The sequence below is a fragment of the Salmo salar genome, chromosome 07 (assembly GCF_965601325.2).
Source record: "Salmo salar chromosome 07, fSalSal1, whole genome shotgun sequence".
Lineage (NCBI taxonomy): Eukaryota > Metazoa > Chordata > Actinopteri > Salmoniformes > Salmonidae > Salmo > Salmo salar.
Genome location: NC_138297.1, coordinates 14,439,804 through 14,466,504, shown reverse-complemented (window position 1 = coordinate 14,466,504; position 26,701 = coordinate 14,439,804). Strand labels below are relative to the sequence as shown.

At 43.0% G+C, this 26,701-nt stretch overlaps 1 protein-coding gene across 1 annotated transcript in view; it reads right to left on the bottom strand.

The window, feature by feature from the left end:
* LOC106608575 (arylsulfatase J-like) overlaps positions 1-13,988 on the bottom strand; it is a 33,498-nt gene extending 19,510 nt beyond the window's left edge. Inside the window, exon 1 of the mRNA XM_014206564.3 lies at positions 12,920-13,988. Coding sequence (XP_014062039.1) covers positions 12,920-13,224 — 305 coding nt within the window. The 5' untranslated portion in view covers positions 13,225-13,988. The remainder of the gene's footprint in view (positions 1-12,919) is intronic.
* Positions 13,989-26,701: the final 12,713 nt, after the last annotated feature.

The window sequence follows — 26,701 nt, the reverse complement described above, 5'->3', positions numbered from 1 at the left end:
TACAACTCAGTGTGTATTAGCTCTACAACCCAGTGTGTATTAGCTCTACAACCCAGTGTGTATTAGCTCTACAACCCAGTGTGTATTAGCTCTACAACCCAGTGTGTATTAGCTCTACAACCCAGTGTGTATTAGCTCTACAACCCAGTGTGTATTAGCCCTACAACCCAGTGTGTATTAGCTCTGTAACCCAGTGTGTATTAGCTCTACAACCCAGTGTGTATTAGCTCTACAACCCAGTGTGTATTAGCTCTACAACTCAGTGTGTATTAGCTCTACAACCCAGTGTGTATTAGCTCTACAACCCAGTGTGTATTAGCTCTGTAACCCAGTGTGTATTAGCTCTACAACCCAGTGTGTATTAGCTCTGTAACCCAGTGTGTATTAGCTCTACAGCCCAGTGTGTATTAGCTCTGCAACCCAGTGTGTATTAGCTCTGCAACCCAGTGTGTATTAGCTCTACAACCCAGTGTGTATTAGCTCTGTAACCCAGTGTGTATTAGCTCTGTAACCCAGTGTGTATTAGCTCTACAACCCACTGTGTATTAGCTCTACAACCCAGCGTGTATTACCTCTACAACCCAGTGTGTGTTAGCTCTACAACACAGTGTGTATTAGCTCTACAACCCAGTGTGTATTAGCTCTACAACCCAGTGTGTATTAGCTCTACAACCCAGTGTGTATTAGCTCTACAACTCAGTGTGTATTAGCTCTACAACCCAGTGTGTATTAGCTCTACAACCCAGTGTGTATTAGCTCTTCAACCCAGTGTGTATTAGCTCTACAACCCAGTGTGTATTAGCTCTACAACCCAGTGTGTATTAGCTCTACAACCCAGTGTGTATTAGCTCTGTAACCCAGTGTGTATTAGCTCTACAACCCAGTGTGTATTAGCTCTACAACCCAGTGTGTATTAGCTCTACAACCCAGTGTGTATTAGCTCTGTAACCCAGTGTGTATTAGCTCTACAACCCAGTGTGTATTAGCTCTGCAACCCAGTGTGTATTAGCTCTACAGCCCAGTGTGTATTAGCTCTACAACCCAGTGTGTATTAGCTCTACAACCCAGTGTGTATTAGCTCTGCAACCCAGTGTGTATTAGCTATACCGCCCAGTGTGTATTAGCTCTACAACCCAGTGTGTATTAGCTCTACAACCCAGTGTGTATTAGCTCTACAACTCAGTGTGTATTAGCTCTACAACCCAGTGTGTATTAGCTCTACAACCCAGTGTGTATTAGCTCTACAACCCAGTGTGTATTAGCTCTACAGCCCAGTGTGTATTAGCTCTACAACCCAGTGTGTATTAGCTCTACAACCCAGTGTGTATTAGCTCTACAACTCAGTGTGTATTAGCTCTACAGCCCAGTGTGTATTAGCTCTACAGCCCAGTGTGTATTAGCTCTACAACCCAGTGTGTATTAGCTCTACAGCCCAGTGTGTATTAGCTCTACAACCCAGTGTGTATTAGCTCTACAACCCAGTGTGTATTAGCTCTACAACCCAGTGTGTATTAGCTCTACAACCCAGTGTGTATTAGCTCTACAGCCCAGTGTGTATTAGCTCTACAACCCAGTGTGTGTTAGCTCTACAACTCAGTGTGTATTAGCTCTACAGCCCAGTGTGTATTAGCTCTACAACCCAGTGTGTATTAGCTCTACAACCCAGTGTGTATTAGCTCTACAACCCAGTGTGTATTAGCCCTACAACCCAGTGTGTATTAGCTCTGTAACCCAGTGTGTATTAGCTCTACAACCCAGTGTGTATTAGCTCTACAACCCAGTGTGTATTAGCTCTACAACTCAGTGTGTATTAGCTCTACAACCCAGTGTGTATTAGCTCTACAACCCAGTGTGTATTAGCTCTGTAACCCAGTGTGTATTAGCTCTACAACCCAGTGTGTATTAGCTCTGTAACCCAGTGTGTATTAGCTCTACAGCCCAGTGTGTATTAGCTCTGCAGCCCAGTGTGTATTAGCTCTACAACCCAGTGTGTATTAGCTCTACAACCCAGTGTGTATTAGCTCTGTAACCCAGTGTGTATTAGCTCTACAACCCACTGTGTATTAGCTCTACAACCCAGCGTGTATTACCTCTACAACCCAGTGTATATTAGCTCTACAACCCAGTGTGTATTACCTCTACAACCCAGTGTGTATTAGCTCTACAACCCAGTGTGTATTAGCTCTACAACCCAGTGTGTGTTAGCTCTACAACCCAGTGTGTATTAGCTCTACAACCCAGTGTGTATTAGCTCTACAACCCAGTGTGTATTAGCTCTACAACCCAGTGTGTATTAGCTCTACAACTCAGTGTGTATTAGCTCTACAACCCAGTGTGTATTAGCTCTACAACCCAGTGTGTATTAGATCTTCAACCCAGTGTGTATTAGCTCTACAACCCAGTGTGTATTAGCTCTACAACCCAGTGTGTATTAGCTCTACAACCCAGTGTGTATTAGCTCTGTAACCCAGTGTGTATTAGCTCTACAACCCAGTGTGTATTAGCTCTACAACCCAGTGTGTATTAGCTCTACAACCCAGTGTGTATTAGCTCTGTAACCCAGTGTGTATTAGCTCTACAACCCAGTGTGTATTAGCTCTGCAACCCAGTGTGTATTAGCTCTACAGCCCAGTGTGTATTAGCTCTACAACCCAGTGTGTATTAGCTCTACAACCCAGTGTGTATTAGCTCTGCAACCCAGTGTGTATTAGCTATATTTTGCCCAGTGTGTATTAGCTCTACAACCCAGTGTGTATTAGCTCTACAACCCAGTGTGTATTAGCTCTACAACTCAGTGTGTATTAGCTCTACAACCCAGTGTGTATTAGCTCTACAACCCAGTGTGTATTAGCTCTACAACCCAGTGTGTATTAGCTCTACAACCCAGTGTGTATTAGCTCTACAACCCAGTGTGTATTAGCTCTACAACCCAGTGTGTATTAGCTCTACAACCCAGTGTGTATTAGCCCTACAACCCAGTGTGTATTAGCTCTGTAACCCAGTGTGTATTAGCTCTACAACCCAGTGTGTATTAGCTCTACAACCCAGTGTGTATTAGCTCTACAACTCAGTGTGTATTAGCTCTACAACCCAGTGTGTATTAGCTCTACAACCCAGTGTGTATTAGCTCTGTAACCCAGTGTGTATTAGCTCTACAACCCAGTGTGTATTAGCTCTGTAACCCAGTGTGTATTAGCTCTACAGCCCAGTGTGTATTAGCTCTGCAACCCAGTGTGTATTAGCTCTACAACCCAGTGTGTATTAGCTCTACAACCCAGTGTGTATTAGCTCTGTAACCCAGTGTGTATTAGCTCTACAACCCACTGTGTATTAGCTCTACAACCCAGCGTGTATTACCTCTACAACCCAGTGTGTGTTAGCTCTACAACCCAGTGTGTATTAGCTCTACAACCCAGTGTGTATTAGCTCTACAACCCAGTGTGTATTAGCTCTACAACCCAGTGTGTATTAGCTCTACAACTCAGTGTGTATTAGCTCTACAACCCAGTGTGTATTAGCTCTACAACCCAGTGTGTATTAGCTCTTCAACCCAGTGTGTATTAGCTCTACAACCCAGTGTGTATTAGCTCTACAACCCAGTGTGTATTAGCTCTACAACCCAGTGTGTATTAGCTCTGTAACCCAGTGTGTATTAGCTCTACAACCCAGTGTGTATTAGCTCTACAACCCAGTGTGTATTAGCTCTACAACCCAGTGTGTATTAGCTCTGTAACCCAGTGTGTATTAGCTCTACAACCCAGTGTGTATTAGCTCTGCAACCCAGTGTGTATTAGCTCTACAGCCCAGTGTGTATTAGCTCTACAACCCAGTGTGTATTAGCTCTACAACCCAGTGTGTATTAGCTCTGCAACCCAGTGTGTATTAGCTATACCGCCCAGTGTGTATTAGCTCTACAACCCAGTGTGTATTAGCTCTACAACCCAGTGTGTATTAGCTCTACAACTCAGTGTGTATTAGCTCTACAACCCAGTGTGTATTAGCTCTACAACCCAGTGTGTATTAGCTCTACAACCCAGTGTGTATTAGCTCTACAACCCAGTGTGTATTAGCTCTACAACCCAGTGTGTATTAGCTCTACAACCCAGTGTGTATTAGCTCTACAGCCCAGTGTGTATTAGCTCTACAGCCCAGTGTGTATTAGCTCTACAACCCAGTGTGTATTAGCTCTACAGCCCAGTGTGTATTAGCTCTACAACCCAGTGTGTATTAGCTCTACAACCCAGTGTGTATTAGCTCTACAACCCAGTGTGTATTAGCTCTACAACCCAGTGTGTATTAGCTCTACAACCCAGTGTGCAGGGATGGAGTGAGTATATGGGGTGAAGGAGAGAAAAAAAACTGAATGCTCAGTGAAGCGACAGGAGGTGGGTGAGTGAGAGAAGCAGGGAGACTGTGGACAGAGTCAGGGACAGGAGGTGGGTGAATGAGTGAGAGAAGCAGGGAGACTGTGGACAGAGTCAGGGACAGGAGGTGAATGAGTGAGAGAAGCAGGGAGACTGTGGACAGAGTCAGGGACAGGAGGTGGGTGAGTGAGAGAAGCAGGGAGACTGTGGACAGAGTCAGTGACAGGAGGTGGGTGAGTGAGAGAAGCAGGGAGACTGTGGACAGAGTCAGGGACAGGAGGTGGGTGAATGAGTGAGAGAAGCAGGGAGACTGTGGACAGAGTCAGGGACAGGAGGTGGGTGAGGGAGAGAAGCAGGGAGACTGTGGACAGAGTCAGGGACAGGAGGTGGGTGAGGGAGAGAAGCAGGGAGACTGTGGACAGAGTCAGGGACAGGAGGTGGGTGAGGGAGAGAAGCAGGGAGACTGTGGACAGAGTCAGGGACAGGAGGTGGGTGAGTGAGAGAAGCAGGGAGACTGTGGACAGAGTCAGGGACAGGAGGTGGGTGAGTGAGAGAAGCAGGGAGACTGTGGACAGAGTCAGGGACAGGAGGTGGGTGAATGAGTGAGAGAAGCAGGGAGACTGTGGACAGAGTCAGGGACAGGAGGTGGGTGAGTGAGTGAGAGAAGCAGGGAGACTGTGGACAGAGTCAGGGACAGGAGGTGGGTGAGGGAGAGAAGCAGGGAGACTGTGGACAGAGTCAGGGACAGGAGGTGGGTGAGTGAGAGAAGCAGGGAGACTGTGGACAGAGTCAGGGACAGGAGGTGGGTGAGTGAGAGAAGCAGGGAGACTGTGGACAGAGTCAGGGACAGGAGGTGGGTGAGTGAGAGAAGCAGGGAGACTGTGGACAGAGTCAGTGACAGGAGGTGGGTGAATGAGTGAGAGAAGCAGGGAGACTGTGGACAGAGTCAGCGACAGGAGGTGGGTGAATGAGTGAGAGAAGCAGGGAGACTGTGGACAGAGTCAGGGACAGGAGGTGAATGAGTGAGAGAAGCAGGGAGACTGTGGACAGAGTCAGTGACAGGAGGTGGGTGAGTGAGAGAAGCAGGGAGACTGTGGACAGAGTCAGGGACAGGAGGTGGGTGAGTGAGAGAAGCAGGGAGACTGTGGACAGAGTCAGGGACAGGAGGTGGGTGAGTGAGAGAAGCAGGGAGACTGTGGACAGAGTCAGGGACAGGAGGTGGGTGAGGGAGAGAAGCAGGGAGACTGTGGACAGAGTCAGGGACAGGAGGTGGGTGAGGGAGAGAAGCAGGGAGACTGTGGACAGAGTCAGGGACAGGAGGTGGGTGAGTGAGAGAAGCAGGGAGACTGTGGACAGAGTCAGGGACAGGAGGTGAATGAGTGAGAGAAGCAGGGAGACTGTGGACAGAGTCAGTGACAGGAGGTGGGTGAATGAGTGAGAGAAGCAGGGAGACTGTGGACAGAGTCAGGGACAGGAGGTGGGTGAGTGAGAGAAGCAGGGAGACTGTGGACAGAGTCAGGGACAGGAGGTGGGTGAGTAAGAGAAGCAGGGAGACTGTGGACAGAGTCAGGGACAGGAGGTGGGTGAATGAGTGAGAGAAGCAGGGAGACTGTGGACAGAGTCAGCATAGGGTCTGGAGAAGTGGAAGATGAGACTTGACTGGGGTGAGAGGTAAAAGGGATAAAAGTAGCTCTGTGTTTGATAGTTACAACTTACAGCGCCAAGACACTGTAAGAGAACACAGTGTTTGGTCTTACAAAGCTGCCCTTAAAAGTTGGTTGCTATCCACATTGGCAATCTTCTCCACGCGACCCAGAAGGCACCTGGGGTGCAGTCCTAATTATTTGTTTGTTGACTGACAGCGGTTCATCAGAGATGTGGGCCTTTGATAGCAACATTTAATTTAGCTTTACGTCGATTCCTCCTGCTTGGCAGGTTGTCAAGAGTGACCGCTGAGTCGTCCCCCGTGGGAAGCAGGGAGGGAGGGAGTGAAAGAGAGAGGGGGGAGGGAGATAGAGAGAAGGAGAGAGAGTATATGTTTCAGGAGATGAGGAGGAGGAGGAAAGGTATTCTGGCTCCCTTAACAATCGTTTTTATTAGGCTGGCCACGTATAAATCGATATTAAAGGAGTGTGTCTGAGGATGTCCATTTGGAGTTATACAGATGTAGGATCTTAATTTGAACCAGTTTGCTACAGCAGGAACATAATCCTGCAGCAACAGGAAATGTGAATTATTATGTGGATTATAATTAATTACATTTTTTGTTGGGATTGAACTTTTTTCGTAAGGTAAAAATAAAGTCTGAAATTTCAAAGTGGAAATTACAAACTTCAGAAGCCTTTTTAAACCTCACCTTACAAGTTTAACATTTCTTTTTTTACAATGACGGCCTACCCCAGACGATGCTGGGTCAATTGTGCGCCGCCCTATGGGACTCCCAATCACGGCCGGATGTGATACAGCCTGGATTCGAACCAGGGACTGCAGTGACGCCTCTTACACTGAGATGCCGTGCCTTAGACCGCTGCGCCACTCTGGAAGTTCAACAGCAACAGGGTGATCAAGTTAAAATCCTACATCTGTGCGAAGTTTCCAAAGTTTTGACAAAGAAAATTAGTTTTTTTTTCCTGAACGCCTAATTCCACATTGGGGCTCTAAAAACCTGCGATAGAGGTCACACGTCTGCTCTGTCTGGACATGTTTGTTGTTGTCTCTCAAGCTGTTAAATACTCAATCTTTGACACTGACAGAAGTGTTTACAAAGTTCCTTTGTCCCAGCCGCCTTGTTTCGCTGAGAAGGTATTTCAGAGAAACTGATCTTCAGCACCATCCATTGTCTTGCCATGTCTGACGCATTCCGCAGACATAGTCCACATTCTTCAACTTTAAAAGAACACCAGACCCACTTCCAGGCCAATGCAACCTCTGCCTTTTCCTTGGCATCACTCGTTGGACTCTCCGGGAGACCAGTGAATATCTGAGTTCACAGGGTTTGAATAGTCAAATTAGTCGCTGAACTTGGAGGAAAGCGCTCCACTACAGCCTCCAATCGTTTAATAGGTCGTGGCGCTCGCGTTCAGAGTTGCTGCTGAGAGGTCAGGAACTGTACCAATCTGTTCTGCAGCTCCTGTCATGGGGGACGTTTTAAGTGCATTACCTCAGCAGCACAATGATGGTTCACTTGTCTGTCTCCTACTCTTCTCCATAACGTTATCTCAGTCTAGATACCCTGATGAGGTAGACGGAGGTGAAGACTGAAATGTGTTTTTTAAAGGAGCAGGGTCAGTCTTGCATGCTGCCAGCAGGTCACTGATGTCTGATAAAGAAGGTCCAGAGGGCAGGAGACAGTGGGCACCTGTGTGTGTGTGAAGGATCAAGCTGGGCTTCTTTCTGGTGTCCAGGTTGAGTGGGACAGAAAACATCCAATCCTGACCCTCTCTAACTCTACAGAACCAGTTGATTCTGGAAAACCCCCTGCTACCCATAGAACACTGTCCTCATCACAACGATAGCTTCTCTTTTTAGGATCAGTGACCGCAACGATAGTGTGTGGGCATGGTCGTAAGGGGAGGGGGAGCGTCGGGGTTGAACAAGAGGGCTGAGAGAGATTCTGGGATGATTGTGCAGACCTACTCCTGAACTAAAAGCATATTCAATAGAGAGTGCTTCACAGTCCAGAAATCTGCTTCATCGGGCTTCATGCAAGGATGTTTCATCAGCTGCTCTTTCCACTGAAAGGCCTCACCACCAGCTCCTACGATGTAAACACAGTAATCTCTCTCTTTCTCACCAGTATAAAGCACTAACCTCTTCCCTGTAATGGCCAGTCAGAGGCAGTGACATGGGGAATCAGAATGAAGAAATGGCTGATATTAGCTCTACTTGAACTTCCTTACCATACATGTCAACGTGCGCCAGGATATCTGGATGTTTATTTTGACCTGTCAGTCATATTCAGTCCCCTAGCTAGAGATGAATATTTATGAAGCAAGACAACCTGTACATATGGTGACAGTTGAGAAAAACACATTTCAAATCTATGGCTCTCTGGTGTATAAGGGTGGTTTATAATGGGGGAGCAAAACAATCTGTAACGGAATTACTGCAACTATCGGAATACAGTCCAATACAGTACAGTAGAGTACAGTCCAATACAGTACAGTAGAGTACAGTAGAGTAGAGTCCAATACAGAACAGTAGAGTACAGTCCAATACAGTACAGTAGAGTACAGTCCAATACAGTACAGTAGAGTACAGTCCAATACAGTACAGTAGAGTACAGTCCAATACAGAACAGTAGAGTACAGTCCAATACAGAACAGTAGAGTACAGTCCAATACAGTACAGTAGAGTACAGTCCAATACAGTCCAGTAGAGTACAGTCCAATACAGTACAGTAGAGTACAGTCCAATACAGAACAGTAGAGTACAGTCCAATACAGAACAGTAGAGTACAGTCCAATACAGAACAGTAGAGTACAGTCCAATACAGAACAGTAGAGTACAGTCCAATACAGTACAGTAGAGTACAGTCCAATACAGTACAGTAGAGTGCAGTCCAATACAGTACAGTAGAGTACAGTCCAATACAGAACAGTAGAGTACAGTCCAATACAGAACAGTAGAGTACAGTCCAATACAGAACAGTAGAGTACAGTCCAATACAGTACAGTAGAGTACAGTCCAATACAGAACAGTAGAGTACAGTCCAATACAGTACAGTAGAGTACAGTCCAATACAGAACAGTAGAGTACAGTCCAATACAGTACAGTAGAGTACAGTCCAATACAGTACAGTAGAGTACAGTCCAATACAGTACAGTAGAGTACAGTCCAATACAGCCCAATACAGAACAGTAGAGTACAGTAGAGTACAGTAGAGTACAGTCCAATACAGACGTTAAGTGTCGAACAAAAGTTTAAAGATCACAACAACCAGCACTATATTCAAGTTACTAATATTGTAGCCCGCAAACGGGGAAAAGCATGAACATCTTGACATTTGAACCTCCCTATAAAACGGATCACTGGCCAGACAATCTGCTGAAGTCCCACCGCAAGGCATGGAGGGTAAATCAACACAGTCTGGTCCCTACAGCACATAGCACACTGCAGTACCATAGCTGTCCGCACATTAGTGACACACACACCTACACACACACACACACACACACACACACACACACACACACACACACACACACACACACACACACACACACACACCACTTCTAAAGGGCCCCTAATCTCCTCTTTGGAGGAGCCCCTTCTGTTTTGAATCACAGATACAACCCCCCACCACCACTCTCTTGCAATCATTCTCCCAGAAGTAACCTGGCAACATAATAGAATATACACCTACATTTCCATATGGATGCTACTACCACAGTATCAGCCCTTTTTACTGTACAAGAGGGGTGAGTGGAGTGGACAAAAGGGGGACACTTTTCTCCTTATTTTCCCGGACGCTAGCCAGAAGAGGTGCCTAGCAACCTTCCCGTTTCCTAAGGAGCGAAACAGATGCTGGCGTAGGCAGGCATCTCTATAGGGACAGTCCTGTGTGTGTGTGTGTGTGTGTGTGTGTGTGTGTGTGTGTGTGTGTGTGTGTGTGTGTGTGTGTGTGTGTGTGTGTGTGTGTGTGTGAGAGAGAGAGAGAGAGAGAGAGAAAGATATGCTGATGTGAAATGTGAAACATCGTAGGATAAATAAAGTGGGCATATAAACTACAGTACAAAGTGAAACCACAATCAGGCTACCCTTATGTATTCACCCCTGCTCTTTAATATATCTGTGGCGTTGCCGTCCGTGGACCCAAAACACAAGCTGGTTGCTATAGAGGAAGACAAGAGTGGCTCCACTTGCAAACAGTTAAGTTGTTACTGTGCTGACGTGCACCCTTGTTCTCCGGCATCCAATTATGTGTTTTGTAATTTCATTTGCTGCAATCTTGTTGCGCTTCCAGCATTTTTATACGGTGTGCTTTTGCATTTCAGTGTCTTGAAAACACAGTGACTCTGCAGTCGGTCTGCATAGACTTTATAGTCACATTGCCTTTCACAGGGTCCTTCTATTAAACTCCAGTGCAAAACAGTTATAATGCTCCAAGGGATTTTAACTCTTGTAATCAAGTGTACAATAATTACACCTACTACATGTTGACCACCTCGCCTGTATTAAGGCAGAATTTGTGGAAATGAGTTAATAGGTTTGAATGAGAGGACACAATAACCAGACACGCTCTGGGATGACGATGGATTAAATGCAAACCTCACCATCCATGTTACCCACACATACACGTTATTCAATCATTTTACCCACACATACACGTTATTCAATCATTTTACCCACACATACACGTTATTCAATCATTTTACCCACACATACACGTTATTCAATCATGTTACCCACACATACACGTTATTCAATCATTTTACCCACACATACACGTTATTCAATCATTTTACCCACACATACACGTTATTCAATCATTTTACCCACACATACACGTTATTCAATCATTTTACCCACACATGCATGTTATTCAATCATTTGACCCACACATACACGTTATTCAATCATTTTACCCACACATGCATGTTATTCAATCATTTTACCCACACATACACGTTATTCAATCATTTTACCCACACATACACGTTATTCAATCATTTTACCCACACATACACGTTATTCAATCATTTTACCCACACATACACGTTATTCAATCATTTTACCCACACATACACGTTATTCAATCATTTTACCCACACATACACGTTATTCAATCATTTTACCCACACATGCATGTTATTCAATCATTTTACCCACACATACACGTTATTCAATCATTTTACCCACACATACACGTTATTCAATCATTTTACCCACACATGCATGTTATTCAATCATTTTACCCACACATACACGTTATTCAATCATTTTACCCACACATACACGTTATTCAATCATTTTACCCACACATACACGTTATTCAATCATTTTACCCACACATACACGTTATTCAATCATTTTACCCACACATACACGTTATTCAATCATTTTACCCACACATGCATGTTATTCAATCATTTTACCCACACATACACGTTATTCAATCATTTTACCCACACATACACGTTATTCAATCATTTTACCCACACATACATGTTATTCAATCATTTTACCCACACATACACGTTATTCAATCATTTTACCCACACATACACGTTATTCAATCATGTTACCCACACATACACGTTATTCAATCATGTTACCCACACATACACGTTATTCAATCATGTTACCCACACATACACGTTATTCAATCATTTTACCCACACATACACGTTATTCAATCATTTTACCCACACATGCATGTTATTCAATCATTTTACCCACACATACACGTTATTCAATCATTTTACCCACACATACACGTTATTCAATCATTTTACCCACACATACACGTTATTCAATCATTTTACCCACACATGCATGTTATTCAATCATTTTACCCACACATACACGTTATTCAATCATTTTACCCACACATACACGTTATTCAATCATTTTACCCACACATGCACGTTATTCAATCATTTTACCCACACATACACGTTATTCAATCATTTTACCCACACATACACGTTATTCAATCATTTTACCCACACATACACGTTATTCAATCATTTTACCCACACATACACGTTATTCAATCATTTTACCCACACATACATGTTATTCAATCATTTTACCCACACATACACGTTATTCAAGCATTTTACCCACACATACACGTTATTCAATCATTTTACCCACACATACACGTTATTCAATCGTTTCATTATTTTTTTTATTTTTTTTTAACTCAGCAAGTCAGTTAAGAACAAATTCTTATTTACAATGACAGCCTACGCTGGCCAAACCCTAACCCGGACGACGCTGGGCCAATTGTGCGCCGCCCTATGGGACTCGCAATCACGGCTGGTGGTGATACAGCCTGTAATCGAACCAGGGTCTGTAGTGACGCCTCTAGCACTCTAGCCTTAGACCTCTGTGCCACTCGGGAAGATTAAAGACCACCATCTAAAAACGAACGAGGTTTCCCTTTTTATATGTTGATTATTCATCGAAGTAGAGAAACACACTATTTTTTATGACTCCTGGTAAAAATTAGACAAAGAACCAGCTAAAAAGAGGCCCATATGCATGTCAAGTAAAATAACCCAATGTTCATCTCCTAGGACAAACTAGTTAGCAACAGCTAACTAGCTAAATGTCCATGAATGTTTCAAGTGTGTTTCGACCTGCCATCAAATGAATGTAGTTGGTTCACAGTTGGTTTTGGTATTTTAACCTGTCATGGTGTTGGTGAGGATGGACAAAATCAACATGCATGTGATGGCCACTCCGACTCACGCGTGTGCTGGTCTAATCAGAAAGTTACTCACCTCTTGACTTTAACACATTTATAACACTTTCAACACATTTATAACACTTGCATTGTGCATTGACCACATCTGAATGGCCACTAGACAGTAGGATAAACGTACCTGCCGGTCATTAATTGACTCCTGGAGGGGCTGCAGAGAGGCTGCACGTAGTAATTCTCCAGTTTCACTCCCTGCGCTGCCAGCCTGTCCAGAGTTGGGGTTTTGATCTCGGACCCATGGTAGCCCACGTCCCGGAAGCCTTGGTCATCCACCAGGATGAAAATGATGTGAGGTTGAGTAGTTCGACTGTCAAGTTCATTCACTCGGTTTTGCAAATTGCCATTCCAATTTTCCCATGACATCTGATAGCCACATGTTGGTGAAGTAAACGCGAATAAACTTGCCAGGACACTGAAGAGAAACATTTTCACCCCCTTCGTTTACGCTGCATCAAAACCAAAACATTCGAATTATTATATCACTCTCTCGAAAAAAGAAAAGCATCATTGTTTGCTACATTGCACATTGCAACAAAGTTGCTGTTTGTCATAATGGACACAGCGTGTGGCGCGCTGCACATGTTCCGGGATAACAGAAGTGGGTTCACATTGTTCTCAATAAGACTATTCTGCTACTCTAGACCAATGATAGCGTTTGTGTTCGGAGGCCGACGATATACCAGTCCAGTCACTTCAAATTCTGCAGTTAGTGTCTTTGAAGTCACCTAAACGTTCATCTAAACTTGTGGAATGTAAAACACATCTTTCCGTCGGAATGTTTTATTCCTCGTTTGAAACGTGGTTCTTACCAAAGTCATTGGATTTACGTCACTGTCTTGCTCTGCAAACAGTCCAAAAATCAATCCCGAACCTCATTGTTTCGTCTGGGACGTGGGACGTCGCTCGACAGGTTGGTTTTTGGAGCTCAGTTTCTTTCCATCCGAATGGTCCTCCTCTCTCAGCAACGGCGAATCTGCTTTTCAAGAACCACCCTGACATGCCAGCACGCGCTGCCAGCTCCGGTCCTGTTCCGTGTGTGCGCTCTCGTCGCGCTTCACTGTCAGCTGCTCAACACCGCAGAACTGAAAGCTCAATTCATGCAGCGTTTTGACACTGCCTCTGCGTTCTGTCATTTCAACATCCCTGTCTGACTCTCTCTCCCAAAATCCACATATGTAAATGGGAGTTGGGCAGTGAGCTACGATAAAACATCTGCGTCAACCTATTGGGTTGTGAGTGACAGTGTCATTGCAAATAATGGAATCCATTTCAACCGTCTTCTCGAATATAATTGATTTGTTTCCCCATAACTCCTAGAAGAAATCAACATGTTTTACTTCTCTGGATTTTCAGACCTGCAAGGAGTGACATTTGCAGTGGCGATTTTAGCTTGTACATCTTGGAGGGGCAAACTCTAAAAAAATGTGTTAGATGCATGCCAGCAAAGCCACTTGACAACACAACACAACACTAACAATACATTAATTGCATTATAACGGTGACAAATGGTGCCCACAAACTTTTAGTGCCTACAGCAGAGTCCCAACGCCTTACTACTGCTACACCTGGATATCAGTGGAGCCTTGTCTGGCAGCGAAACAGTTAATTCAGCCTTATTTACTGCCTTAAAAAACATAGCTGATATGGCTGACTTGGCCTCTTAAGGATTAGGCCCTTTTTAAAATGTTTGCCTAAAATGACATACCCAAATCTAACTGCCTGTTGCTTAGGCCCTGAAGCAAGGATATGAATATTCTTGGTACCATTTGAAAGGAAACACTTTGACGTTTATGGAAATGTGAAAGGAATGTAGTAGAATTTAACACAATAGATCTGGTAAAAGATAATACAAAGAAAAAAAAAAACGTTCTTTTGTATTTGTTTTGTACCATCATCTTTGAAATGCAAGAGAAAGGCCATAATGTATTATTCCAGACCAGATGCAATTTAGATTTGGGCCACTAGATGGCATCAGTGAATTTGCACACTTTTAGGCTGATACAATGACCCATTGTATTTCGGTTAAAGATTTTCTATCAAGACTGCCCAAATGTGCCTAATTTGTTTATTAATGACTTTTCATGTTCAAAATTGTGCACTCTCCTCAAACAATAGCATGGTATTCTTTCACTGTAATAGCTACTGTAAATTGGACAGTGCAGTTCAATTAACAAGAATTTAAGCTTTCTGAGAATATCAGATACAGTTGAAGTCAGAAGTTTACATACACCTTAGCCAAATACATTTAAACTCAGTTTTTTACAATTCCTGACATTTAATCCTAGTAAAAATTCCCTGCCGTTGGTCAGTTAGGATCAGCACTTTATTTTAAGAATGTGAAATGTCAGAATAATAGTAGAGAGAATGATTTATTTCAGCTTTTATTTCTTTCATCACATTCCCAGTGGGTCAGAAGTTTACACACACTCAATTTGTATTTGGTAGCATTGCCTTTAAATTGTTTAACTTGGGTCAAACATTTCGGGTAGCCTCCCACAAGCTTCCCACAATAAGTTGGGGGAATTTTGGCCCATTCCTCCTGACAGAGCTGGTGTAACTGAGTCTGGTTTGTAGGCCTCCTTGCTCGCACACATTTTTTCAGTTCTGCCCACAAATTTTCTATATGATTGAGGTCAGGGCTTTGTGATGGCCACTCTAATACCTTGACTTCGTTGTCCTTTTAAGCCATTTTTCCACAACTTTGGAAGTATGCTTGGGGTCATTGTCCATTTGGAAGACCAAGCTTTAACTTCCTGACTGATGTCTTGAGATGTTGCTTCAATATATCCACATCATTTTCCTTCCTCATGATGCCATCTATTTTGTGAAGTGCACCAATCCCTCTTGCAGCAAAACACTCCCACAACATAATGCTGCCACCCCCGTGCTTCATGATTGGGATGGTGTTCTTCGGCTTGCAAGCGTCCCCCTTTTTCCTCCAAACATAACGATGGTCATTATGGCCAAACTGTTCTATTTTTGTTTCATCAGACCAGACGACATTTCTCCAAAAAGTACGATCTTTGTCCCCATGTGCAGTTGCAAACCGTAGTCTGGCTCTTTTATGGCGGTTTTGGAGCAGTGGCTTCTTCCTTACTGAGCTGCCTTTCAGGTTAGGTCGAGGTAGGACTCGTTTTTCTGTGGATATAGATACTTTTGTACCTGTTTCCTCCAGCATCTTCACAAAGTTCTTTGCTGTTGTTCTGGGATTAATTTGCACTTTTTGCACCAAAGTACGTTCATCTCTAGGAGACAGAACGCGTCTCCTTCCTGAGCGGTATGACGGCTGCCTGGTCCCATGGTGTTTATGCTTGCGTACTATTGTTTGTACAGATGAACGTGGGAGCTTCAGGCGTTTGGAAATTGCTCCCAATATTGAACCAGACTTGTGGAGGTCTACAATTTTTTTCTGAGGTCTTGGCTGATTTCTTTTGATTTTCCCATGATGTCAAGCAAAGAGGCACTGAGTTTGAAGGTAGGCCTTGAAATACATCCACAGGTGCACCTCCAATTGATTCAAATGATGTCAATTAGCCTATCAGAAGCTTCTAAAGCCATGACATCATTTTCTGGCATTTTCCTAGCTGTGTAAAGGCACAGTTAACTTAGTGTATGTAAACTTCTGACCCACTGGAATTGTGATACAGTGAATTATGAGTGAAATAATCGGTCTGTAAACAATTGTTGGAAAGATTACTTGTGGCATGCACAAAGTAGATGTCCTATCTGACTTGCCAAAACTATAGTTTGTTAACAACAAATTTGTGGAGTGGTTGAAAAATGTGTTTTAATGACTCCAACCTAAGTGTATGTAAACTTCCGACTTCAACTGTATGTCTATGTCCTGGGAAATGTTCTTGTTACTTACAACCTCATTCTAATCGCATTAGCCTACGTTAGCTCAACTGTCCTGTGGAAGGGACACCGATCCCGAAGAATAAATGTGGTTTCTACTGATAATTGAGATGTAAAAACTATGGCATAAGGGGATGACGAGCGGATAAGAGGCAAGCCGTAATTTTGATTAAGACATTATAGAGCAAGCTAGGACAGACGTAGTCAATATAACTATTTGTATAGCACTTTTGAAATGTACATCTACAGAATTCAGAACATGGGCCGTTCTTACAGTATTCTCCCTGTACACCAAGTCAGAATCGTAGGATAAATAAAGTGGGCATATAAGCAGACAATGAAAGCTCTTATAATATTTGATGATGACATTTCTCTAAAATAGGCTATAGGCTACATGTGCACCACCAAGTCAGAACAGTTGACTAAGTTAGGAAGGGAAAAGTGACCAAATTATTAGGGTGAGGCACATGGGCTACTAACAGCTTACTACACAACATACACTTAGTATTACTTTCTTAGCTACAGTATACATATCTCCCTGGCATATTACATAATTTATGCGTCAGTATACAAGACATTTTTGGAATCACCTTGTTGTGCTGTGCTTACTTGAACAGGAAGACGACGCAGCTGTTCTTTGTGGGCAAATTTTGTCATCAAAGTTTGTCATCAAAGTCTGGCATTCTCTGGATTTATGGTGCTTTCAAGACAACTGGGAACTCAGGAAAAAAACAAGGTTGAATCATGACATCACTGATCTTCAGGTCGGAGCACTAGAAAGAGGCCTTAGTTCCCGACTTGAAATTCAGAGTTGGATGACCGTTCAAAAACATATTTTCCCAATCGGAGCTCGTTTTTTTCAGAGTTTCCAGTTGTTTTGAACATGACAGAAGTCATGCTGGATTGACAGCATGGCCAATGTTTAATGTTTATCCTTTTAAGCTTGGAAAAGAGACCCTTAAACTCAAGATTTGGACCACACAGCCACTCCACTGAATAGCAGACTAGTGATTGCTTTGCAATGCTTGCAGTTAGCCACTGATTCCTTCCAAACCCCTAATTGTTGAATTTGCGATTTCCAACTTGTTGTGTAACGTTTATGTCCAATGGCCGATGAGCACCGCTATATTTAATCTATAATTTCTCTTAATATGACAAGGATTGAAAATGATTTGCCAGTAGATTGTCGACTTGATTCATGATGATGAATCATACTACGGTAGATATAACATGATTTGACGTCATTTTATCTGTGGCCAATGACCTTGAGCCTTCTTGGATGGGCACTTCTAATATAAATCTATTGCAGCACCCAAAGGGCTTGAATTTTCGAGCTCTCCCCGTAGCTTTTGCAGTGATGTAGTGTCCCCATGAGTGACAGAACACTGAGCCAATCACTGCGCAACTAGAGAACATTACCAACCCCTCCTCTCGGTATTTTACGCTGGCTGCCCCACCATCACAGAAAGCACTGAGCTAGGCTGAAACACCTGCATTATGGAGCTGCCTTACTCAAGAAAGCAAAATAGAGACCATGTTTGTATACGGCTTTATTACTAAATGATTCAACAAAAAAAAATGTAATGATAAAAACTGATATGTGACACGTATTAATGCCAAAATAACATGCAAAACAGGCTCTGCCCTACCTGCTCTTAAAATACGGGTTGCCACTGGACATTTGATGTATGGTTTGCCCCCGGTGTCAGTCACAAAGTTTGTAATAAAAATTTTGGGGCGATACAGTGCATTCGGAAAGTATTCAGACCCCTTGACTCAATCCACATTTTGTTATGTTACAGCCTTATTCTAAAATGTATTACGTTGAAGAGGGGGGGGGGAAACTATCTACACACAATATCCCATAATGACAAAGCAAAAACTGGTTTTTCCAAATGTTTGCAAATTTATAAAAATTACAAATGGAAATATCACATTTAGTATTCAGACCCTTTACTCAGTACTTTTTTGAAGCACTTTAGGCAATGATTACAGCCTTGAGTCTTATTGGGTATGACGCTACAAGTTTGGCACACCTGTATTTGGCACACCTATTTGGCACACCAGTTGTTCCCATTCTCCTCTGCAGATCCTCTCAAGCTCTGTCAGGTTGGATGGGGAGCGTTACTGCACAGCTATTTTCAGGTCTCTCCAGAGATGTTCAATCAGGTTCAAGTCCAGGTTGTGCCTGGGCCACTCAAGGACATTCAGAGACTTGTCCCGAAGCCACTACTGCATTGTCTTGGATGTGTGCTTAGGGTCGTTGTCCTGTTGGAAGGTGAACCTTCATCCCAGTCTGAGGTCCTGAGTGCCCTGGAGCAGGTTTTCATCAAGGATCTCTCTGTACTTTGCTCCGTTCATATTTCCCTTGATCCTGACGAGTCTCCCAGTCCCTGCCGCTGAAAAACATCCCCACACCATGATGCTGCCACCACCATGCTTCACCGTAGGGATGGTGCCAGGTTTCTTCCAGTTGTGACGCTTACCATAAAGGCCTGATTGGTTGAGTGCTGCAAAGATGGTTGTCCTTCTGGAAGGTTCTCCCATCTCCACAGAGGAACTCTGGAGCTCTGTCAGAGTGACCATCAGGGTCTTGGTCACCTCCCTGACCAAGGCCCTTCTACCCTAATTGCTCAGTTTGGCCGGGTGCCCAGCTCTAGGAAGAATCTTGGTGGTTCCAAACTTGGAGGAGGCCACTGTGTTCTTGGGGACCTTCAATGCTGCAAACATTTTTTGGTTCACTGCCCCAGATCTGTTCCTTGACACAATCCTGTCTCGGAGCTCTACGTACACTTCCTTTAACCTTATGGATTGGTCTTTGCTCTGACATGCACTGTCAACTGTGGGACCTTACATTAACAGGTGTGTGCCTTTCCAAATCATGTCCAATCAATTGAATTCACTACAGGTAGACTCCAGTCAAGTTATAGAAACATCCAGTGGCAACCCGTCATTCAGGGCAGGTGGGGCATTAATACGTGTCACATATCAGTTTGGAAACATATATAATTCAGTTAATAAAGCTGCGTACACACATGGTCTCCGGGGGCAAACCATACATCAAATGTCCAGTGGCAACCCGTCATTCAGAGCAGGTAGGGCAGAGCACCATCTGTTTTGAGAACCACCTGTTTAGCTACAACAACAACAAAAAAACATGTTTCTTTGCCTGTTTTGCATGTTATTTTGGCATTAATACGTGTCACATATCAGTTTTTATCAGTTTTTTAAAAATATAATCATTTAGTTAATAAAGCCATATACAAACATGGTCTCTATTTTGTTTTCTTCAGTAAGGCAGCTCCCAAATGCAGGTGTTTCAGCCTAGCTCAGTGCTTTCTGTGGTGGTGGGGCGAGCCAGCAGAAAATAGGAGCATTGCGCCGTGATTTGCTCAGTGCTCTGTCACTCAAGGGGACAGTACGTCATCGCCAAGTTTAAGTGCTTAGTAAGGGTAGACATCCACATTTCAGTCCTTTGGGTCCTGCCATAGAGTTATATTAGAAGTGCCCATCCAAGAAGGCTCAAGGTCATTGGCCACAGATAATATGACGTCAAATAACGTTATAAGAACAGTAGCTTTTATTGGACTGATCATGTCAACATCTTACTTTCAAAGTCTTCGCTAGCAGTCATCATCATGAATCAAGTCGACAATCTACTGGTAAATCCTTATTAATCATTGTCATATGAAGATAAATAATGAAGAGAAATTATAGATAAAATGCATCGGTGCTCATCGGCCATTGGACATAAATATTACACAACAAGTTGGAAATCGCAAATTCATTTGGAAGGAATCAGTGGCTAACTGCAAGCATTGCAAAGCAACCACTAATGTTAGCCTGCTATTCAATGGAGTGGCTGTGTGTTTTTTTTCTCAGAGTTCCCACCATAAATCCAGAGAATGGCAGATTTTGACAACAAAATTTGCTCACAAGGGACTGCTGCTCCACCTTCACAAGGTGAGTCCAAAAATGTCTTGTATGCTGCTGCATAAATGATGTAATATGCAAGGGATTTATGTATACTGTAGCTAAGAAAGTAATACTAAGTGTATGTTGTGTACTAAGCTGTTAGTAGTCCATGTGACTCACCCTAATAATTTGGTCTATTTTCACCATCGTGGTATTGTAAACACATCGTTCGTGGCCCGGTGTGTGCTTGTTTGCCAACTTTTTTTGTACAGCTTTGACAGTGCTACTTATTGTAGTGGTGGCGCTTGACTTGCATGTGCAAATTCAGCACACACAACATTCTATAATAGAATTGTGTTATTTGATGCATCAGATATTGTTATATGACGTGTATCTTTTTTGATATGCAAAGACCCAAACGCCGTTCAATGTGCCTCACCCTAATCATTTGGTCTATTTTCACCTCATAACTTCGCTTACTGTTCTAACTTGGTTGTGCACATGTAGCCTATAACCTGTTTTAGAGAAATGTAATCATTGAATATTGTAAGAGCTTTCATTGTTTGTTAATATTCCCCCTTTATTTATCCTACGGTTCTGACTTGTTGTACAGGGAGTACACTGCACGAACGGCCCATGTTCTGAATTCTGTCGCTGTACATTTCAAAAGTGCTGAACAAATAGTTATATCGTCGTTGCTCACTCGCTCATTAATGTCACCGTTAAAGTGCTATTAATGTATTATTTAGTGTTGTGTTGCGTACTGGCTTTGTTGGCATGCATCCCACATTTTAATTTTTTGCCCCACCAAGATTTACATGCTAAAATCGCCACTGGAAACATCTCAAGGATGATCAAAGGAAACAGGATGTACCTGAGCTCAATTTCGAGTCTTATAGCTAAGGGGCTGAAAACTTATGTAAATAAGGTATTTCTGTTTTAATACATTTGCCAACATTTCTAAAAACCTGTTTTCGCTTTGCCATTTTGGGGTATTGTGTGTAGATTGATGAGGAAAATGTTTTATTTAATACATTTTAGAATAAGGCTGTAACATAACAAAATGTGGAAAAAGTCAAGGGTTCTGAATACTTTCCGAATGCACTGTATAAACAGTTGAAGTCGGAGGTTTACATACAGTTAGGTTGGAGTCATTTAAACTCATTTTTCAACCACTCCACAAATTTCTTGTTAACAAACTATAGTTTTGGCAGGTCAGATAGGACATCTACTTTGTGCATGACACAAGTAATTTTCCCAACAATTATTTACAGACAGATTATTTCACTTATAATTTACTATATCACAATTCTAGTGGGTCAGAAGTTTACATACACTAAGTTGACTGTGCCTTTAAACAGCTAAGAAAATTCCAGAAAATGATGTCATGGCTTTAGAAGCTTCTGATAGGCTAATTAACATCATTTGAGTCAATTGGAGGTGTACCTGTGGATGTATTTCAAGGCCTACCTTCAAACTGCTTGACATCATGGGAAAAATTGTAGACCTCCACAAGTCTGTTTCATCCTTGGAAGCAATTTCCAAACGCCTGAAGGTACTACGTTCATCTGTACAGACAATAGTACGCAAGTATAAACACCATGGGACCAGGCAGCCGTCATACCACTCAGGAAGGAGACGCGTTCTGTCTCCTAGAGATGAACGTACTTTGGTGCGAAAAGTTCAAATCAATCCCATAACAACAGCAAAGGACTTTGTGAAGATGCTGAAGGAAACAGGTACAAAAGTATCTATATCCACAGTAAAACGAGTCCTATATTGACATAACCCGAAAGGCCGCTCAGGAAGGAAGAAGCCACTGCTCCAAAATCGCCATAAAAATGCCAGACTATGGTTTGCAACTGCACATGGGGACAAAGATCGTACTTTTTGGAGAAATGTCCTCTGATCTGATGAAACAAAAATAGAACTGTTCGGCCATAATGACCATTGTTATGTTTGGAGGGAAAAGGGGGAGGCTTGCAAGCCGAAGAACACCATCCCAACCGTGAAGCACGGGGGTGGCAGCATCATGTTGTGGGGGTGCTTTGCTGCAGGAGGGACTGGTGCACTTCACAAAATAGATGGCATCATAAGGAGGGACAATTATGTGGATATATTGAAGCAACATCTCAAGACATCAGTCAGGAAGTTAAAGCTTGGTCGTAAATGGGTCTTCCAAATGGACAATGACCCCAAGCATACTTCCAAAGTTGTAGCAAAATGGCTTAAGGACAACAGAGTCAAGATATTGGAGTGGCCATAACAAATCCCTGACCTCAATCATATAGAAAATTTGTGGGCAGAACTGAAAAAGCATGTGTGAGCAAGGAGGCCTACAAATCTGACTCAGTTACACCAGCTCTGTGAGGAGGAATGGGCCAAAATTCACCCAACTTATTGTGGGAAGCTTGTGGAAGGCTACCCGAAACGTTTGACCCAAGTTAATAAACAATTTAAAGGCAATGCTACCAAATACTAATTGAGTGTATGTAAACTTCTGCCCCACTGGGAATGTGATGAAAGAAATAAAAGCTGAAATAAATCATTCTCTCTACTATTATTCTGACATTTCACATTCTTAAAATAAAGTGGTGATCCTAACTGACCTACAGCAGGGAAGTTTTACTAGGATTAAATGTCAGGAATTGTGAAAAAACTGAGTTTAAATGTATTTGGCTAAGGTGTATGTAAACTTCTGACTTCAACTGTATATATACTGAGTGTATACAAAACATTAAGGATACCTTCCTAATATTGAGTTGCACCCCCTTATGCCCTCAGAACAGCCTCAATTCGTCGTGAACATGGACTCTACGAGGTGTCGAAAGAGTTCCACAGGGATGCTGGCCCATCTTGACTCCAATGCTTCCCACAGTTGTGTCAAGTTGGCTTGACATTCTTTGGGTGGTGGACCATTCTTGATACACATGAAAAACCCAGCAACGTTGCAGTTCTCGACACAAACCGGTGCGCCTGGCACATACTACCGTATCCTGTTCAAAGGTACTTACATCTTTTGTCTTGCCCATTCACCCTCTGAATGGCACACATACACAATCCATGTCTCAAGGCTTTTGCACATGTGACATGCTGGTAGAGATTATGTAAAATGGATTTAAGTTTCCCTGCATTAAAGTACCCAGCAACTAGGAGCGCCGCCTCTGGATGAGCATTTTATTGTTTGCTTATGGCCTTATACAGTTCGTTGAGTGCGGTCTTAGTGCCAGCATCGGTTTGTGGTGGTAAATAGACAGCTGCGAAAAACATAGATGAGAACTTTCTTGGTAAATAGTGTGGTCTACAGTTTATCATGAGATAATCTACCTCAGGTGAGCAAAACCTTGAGACCTCCTTATTATTAGATTTGGTGCACCAGCTGATATTGACAAGTAGACACAACCCTCCACCCCTCAATAACTGGACAACACAGCCAACTGTATATTATCCATATCGTCGTTCAGCCACGACTCAGTGAAACATAAGATATTACAGTTTTTAATGTCCTGTTGGTAGGATAGTCTTGAACGGAGCTCATCCAGTTTAGTTTCCAATGATTGCACATTGGTCAATAGTACAGATGGTCGAGGCGGGTTACCCACTCGCCGACGAATTCTCACAAGGCACCTGCGTCCCCTGTATTGGCGTCTCTTCTTCATGTGAATACAGGGATTTGGGCCTGGTCCGGTATCAGCAGTAAATCCTTTGCATCCGACTTGTTAAAGAACAAATCTTTGTCCAGTTCGAGGTAATGAATCGTTGTTCTGATATCCAGAAGCTCTTTTTGGTCATTAAAGATGGTGGCAGAAACATTATATACAAAATAAGTTACAAACAATGCGAAAAAACACACAAAATAGCACAATTGGTTAAGAGCCCGTAAAACGGCAGCCAACTCCTCCGGCGCCATTATAAATAACCAACTTATCATCAAGCTTTGATTATTTGAATCAGCTGTGTAGGGCTAGGGCATAAACCAAAATGTGCAGCCCACTTGGCTGGAGTAGACTTGGTGTCAGAGAAAAATGGTTTATTTTCTTAGAGGGATTCAGCCACCGGTTAAATCAAGCAGTACTACGAAACTAGACTTAGTTTTATGATACTGACTGAGTTTCATATAAAGAGCTGGTGAGTTTGTGAATTGGGCCAGAGGTGTCTGGGGAGGAGGCGGTGGTGGGATTGTACAGTGTGTGTGTGTGTGTGTGTGTGTGTGTGTGTGTGTGTGTGTGTGTGTGTGTGTGTGTGTGTCCATGAAAGCCTCTGAAACAGACTCTAGGATCCAGTGAGAGTTAATGCATGGACCCACATAACCACCCCGAGAGAAGGTGTCTGAGACGTGAATTCATTTTCTGCTTGGCAAACAAGGTTGACAGACACCAATGACTTAGTGTAAATAGGAGAATGGCTCCAGAATGTCTAGCGATCCAAATTTGGATGTAACTAGGCACAAACGGTGACTGTACCTGCTTCCACTCTATGCACCAACCGGACTGGCCCACGATGATGCACCGGCCGGACTGGCCCACAATGATGATGCGATGGCATACAGGATGCAAGGAGCCAGACATGTGTGTGTTTGTGTGTGTGAGGTAAAATCCCCTTGGCTTTGGAAGATTGGAAGACTCTGTATGTCCTATTTCCAAGGAATTTGTTTTACAGAGACATTTTAGACTTAAAGTGCAAATGCCCATGCATGTAGGCACCCCACACAGACACTGGCAGATGCTGGGGCCTGCCAGCCCACAATCTGTTCCAGGAACCAACCTCTCAGCACATTCCCACTGAGCTGTCTTCCTGCATAATTGCCTCCCTGTTGAGGTGACTCATTTTACATATGGAGGGGAAGATGAAAAAAGCCTCCCCAAACTGCCAAAGAATAATGAAGCTTCCTGCTGGGGCTTTGAAGAAAGCGTATTTGATTCGCTGGAACGACAGGTTCTGTGATAAACCGGCCCACCTTCTGATAGCTCTCTGCACCAACAATTAAAGACATTTACACAAGACATTCATGATTTCCTGCCTTTGAATAGCTGTGAGACTTTTTACCAAGTTGCATAGTCATTGTCAGACATTCCAGAGTGTGTTATGGGAAATACCAATGTGGGAGGTGAAGGTCCCTACGGCGAAATGTACTGTAGTACTGTATATAACTATCCCTGATCTGCCGATATGGAGGGAATGTGAACCACCTTCATCAAATGAGACGGGGTGCGGTCAAGCGGCTGACCCGATCATCTGGAAATAACTTATCCATCCCTCCAACAAATGTAATGAGTCAGTCAGCTGATCTCCTGACTGAGATGCTGCATGACCCCTGTTACCCCTGTGGCTATCCATTCAAAATGGCTGGCTAATCCAATCACAGATAATTATGGTTATAATGAGCTACAGGCACACTACAGGGCTGATTTAAAAACAGCAGTAGGAACACAGAGTTTATTTCCTCTCAGTACAAATCACAGGCCAGCTCCTGGGTTTAATGGGCCAAAACTAGCTGTTTTATGGAGCGCTTCATGTCCGCCAAACACGCCAATCATTCCCATTGAAAATGGGGAGAAAACTTAAGAAGTTTCTTGTTCTAGTCAGGAGCAGAGAAATGGAAATGAAGTTTTCTCTATGACCTTAGCAATATACTGTAGATATTATATTCAGACTGTTGATATTCAGACTTGTTGATATTCAGACTGTTGATATTCAGACTGTTGATATTCAGACTGTTGATATTCAGACTTGTTGATATTCAGACTTGTTGATATTCAGACTGTTGATATTCAGACTTGTTGATATTCAGACTTGTTGATATTCAGACTGTTGATATTCAGACTTGTTGATATTCAGACTGTTGATATTCAGACTGTTGATATTCAGACTGTTGATATTCAGACTTGTTGATATTCAGACTGTTGACATTCAGACTTGTTGATATTCAGACTGTTGATATTCAGACTGTTGATATTCAGACTTGTTGATATTCAGACTGTTGATATTCAGACTGTTGGTATTCAGACTGTTGATATTCAGACTTGTTGATATTCAGACTTGTTGATATTCAGACTGTTGATATTCAGACTGTTGATATTCAGACTTGTTGATATTCAGACTTGTTGATATTCAGACTGTTGATATTCAGACT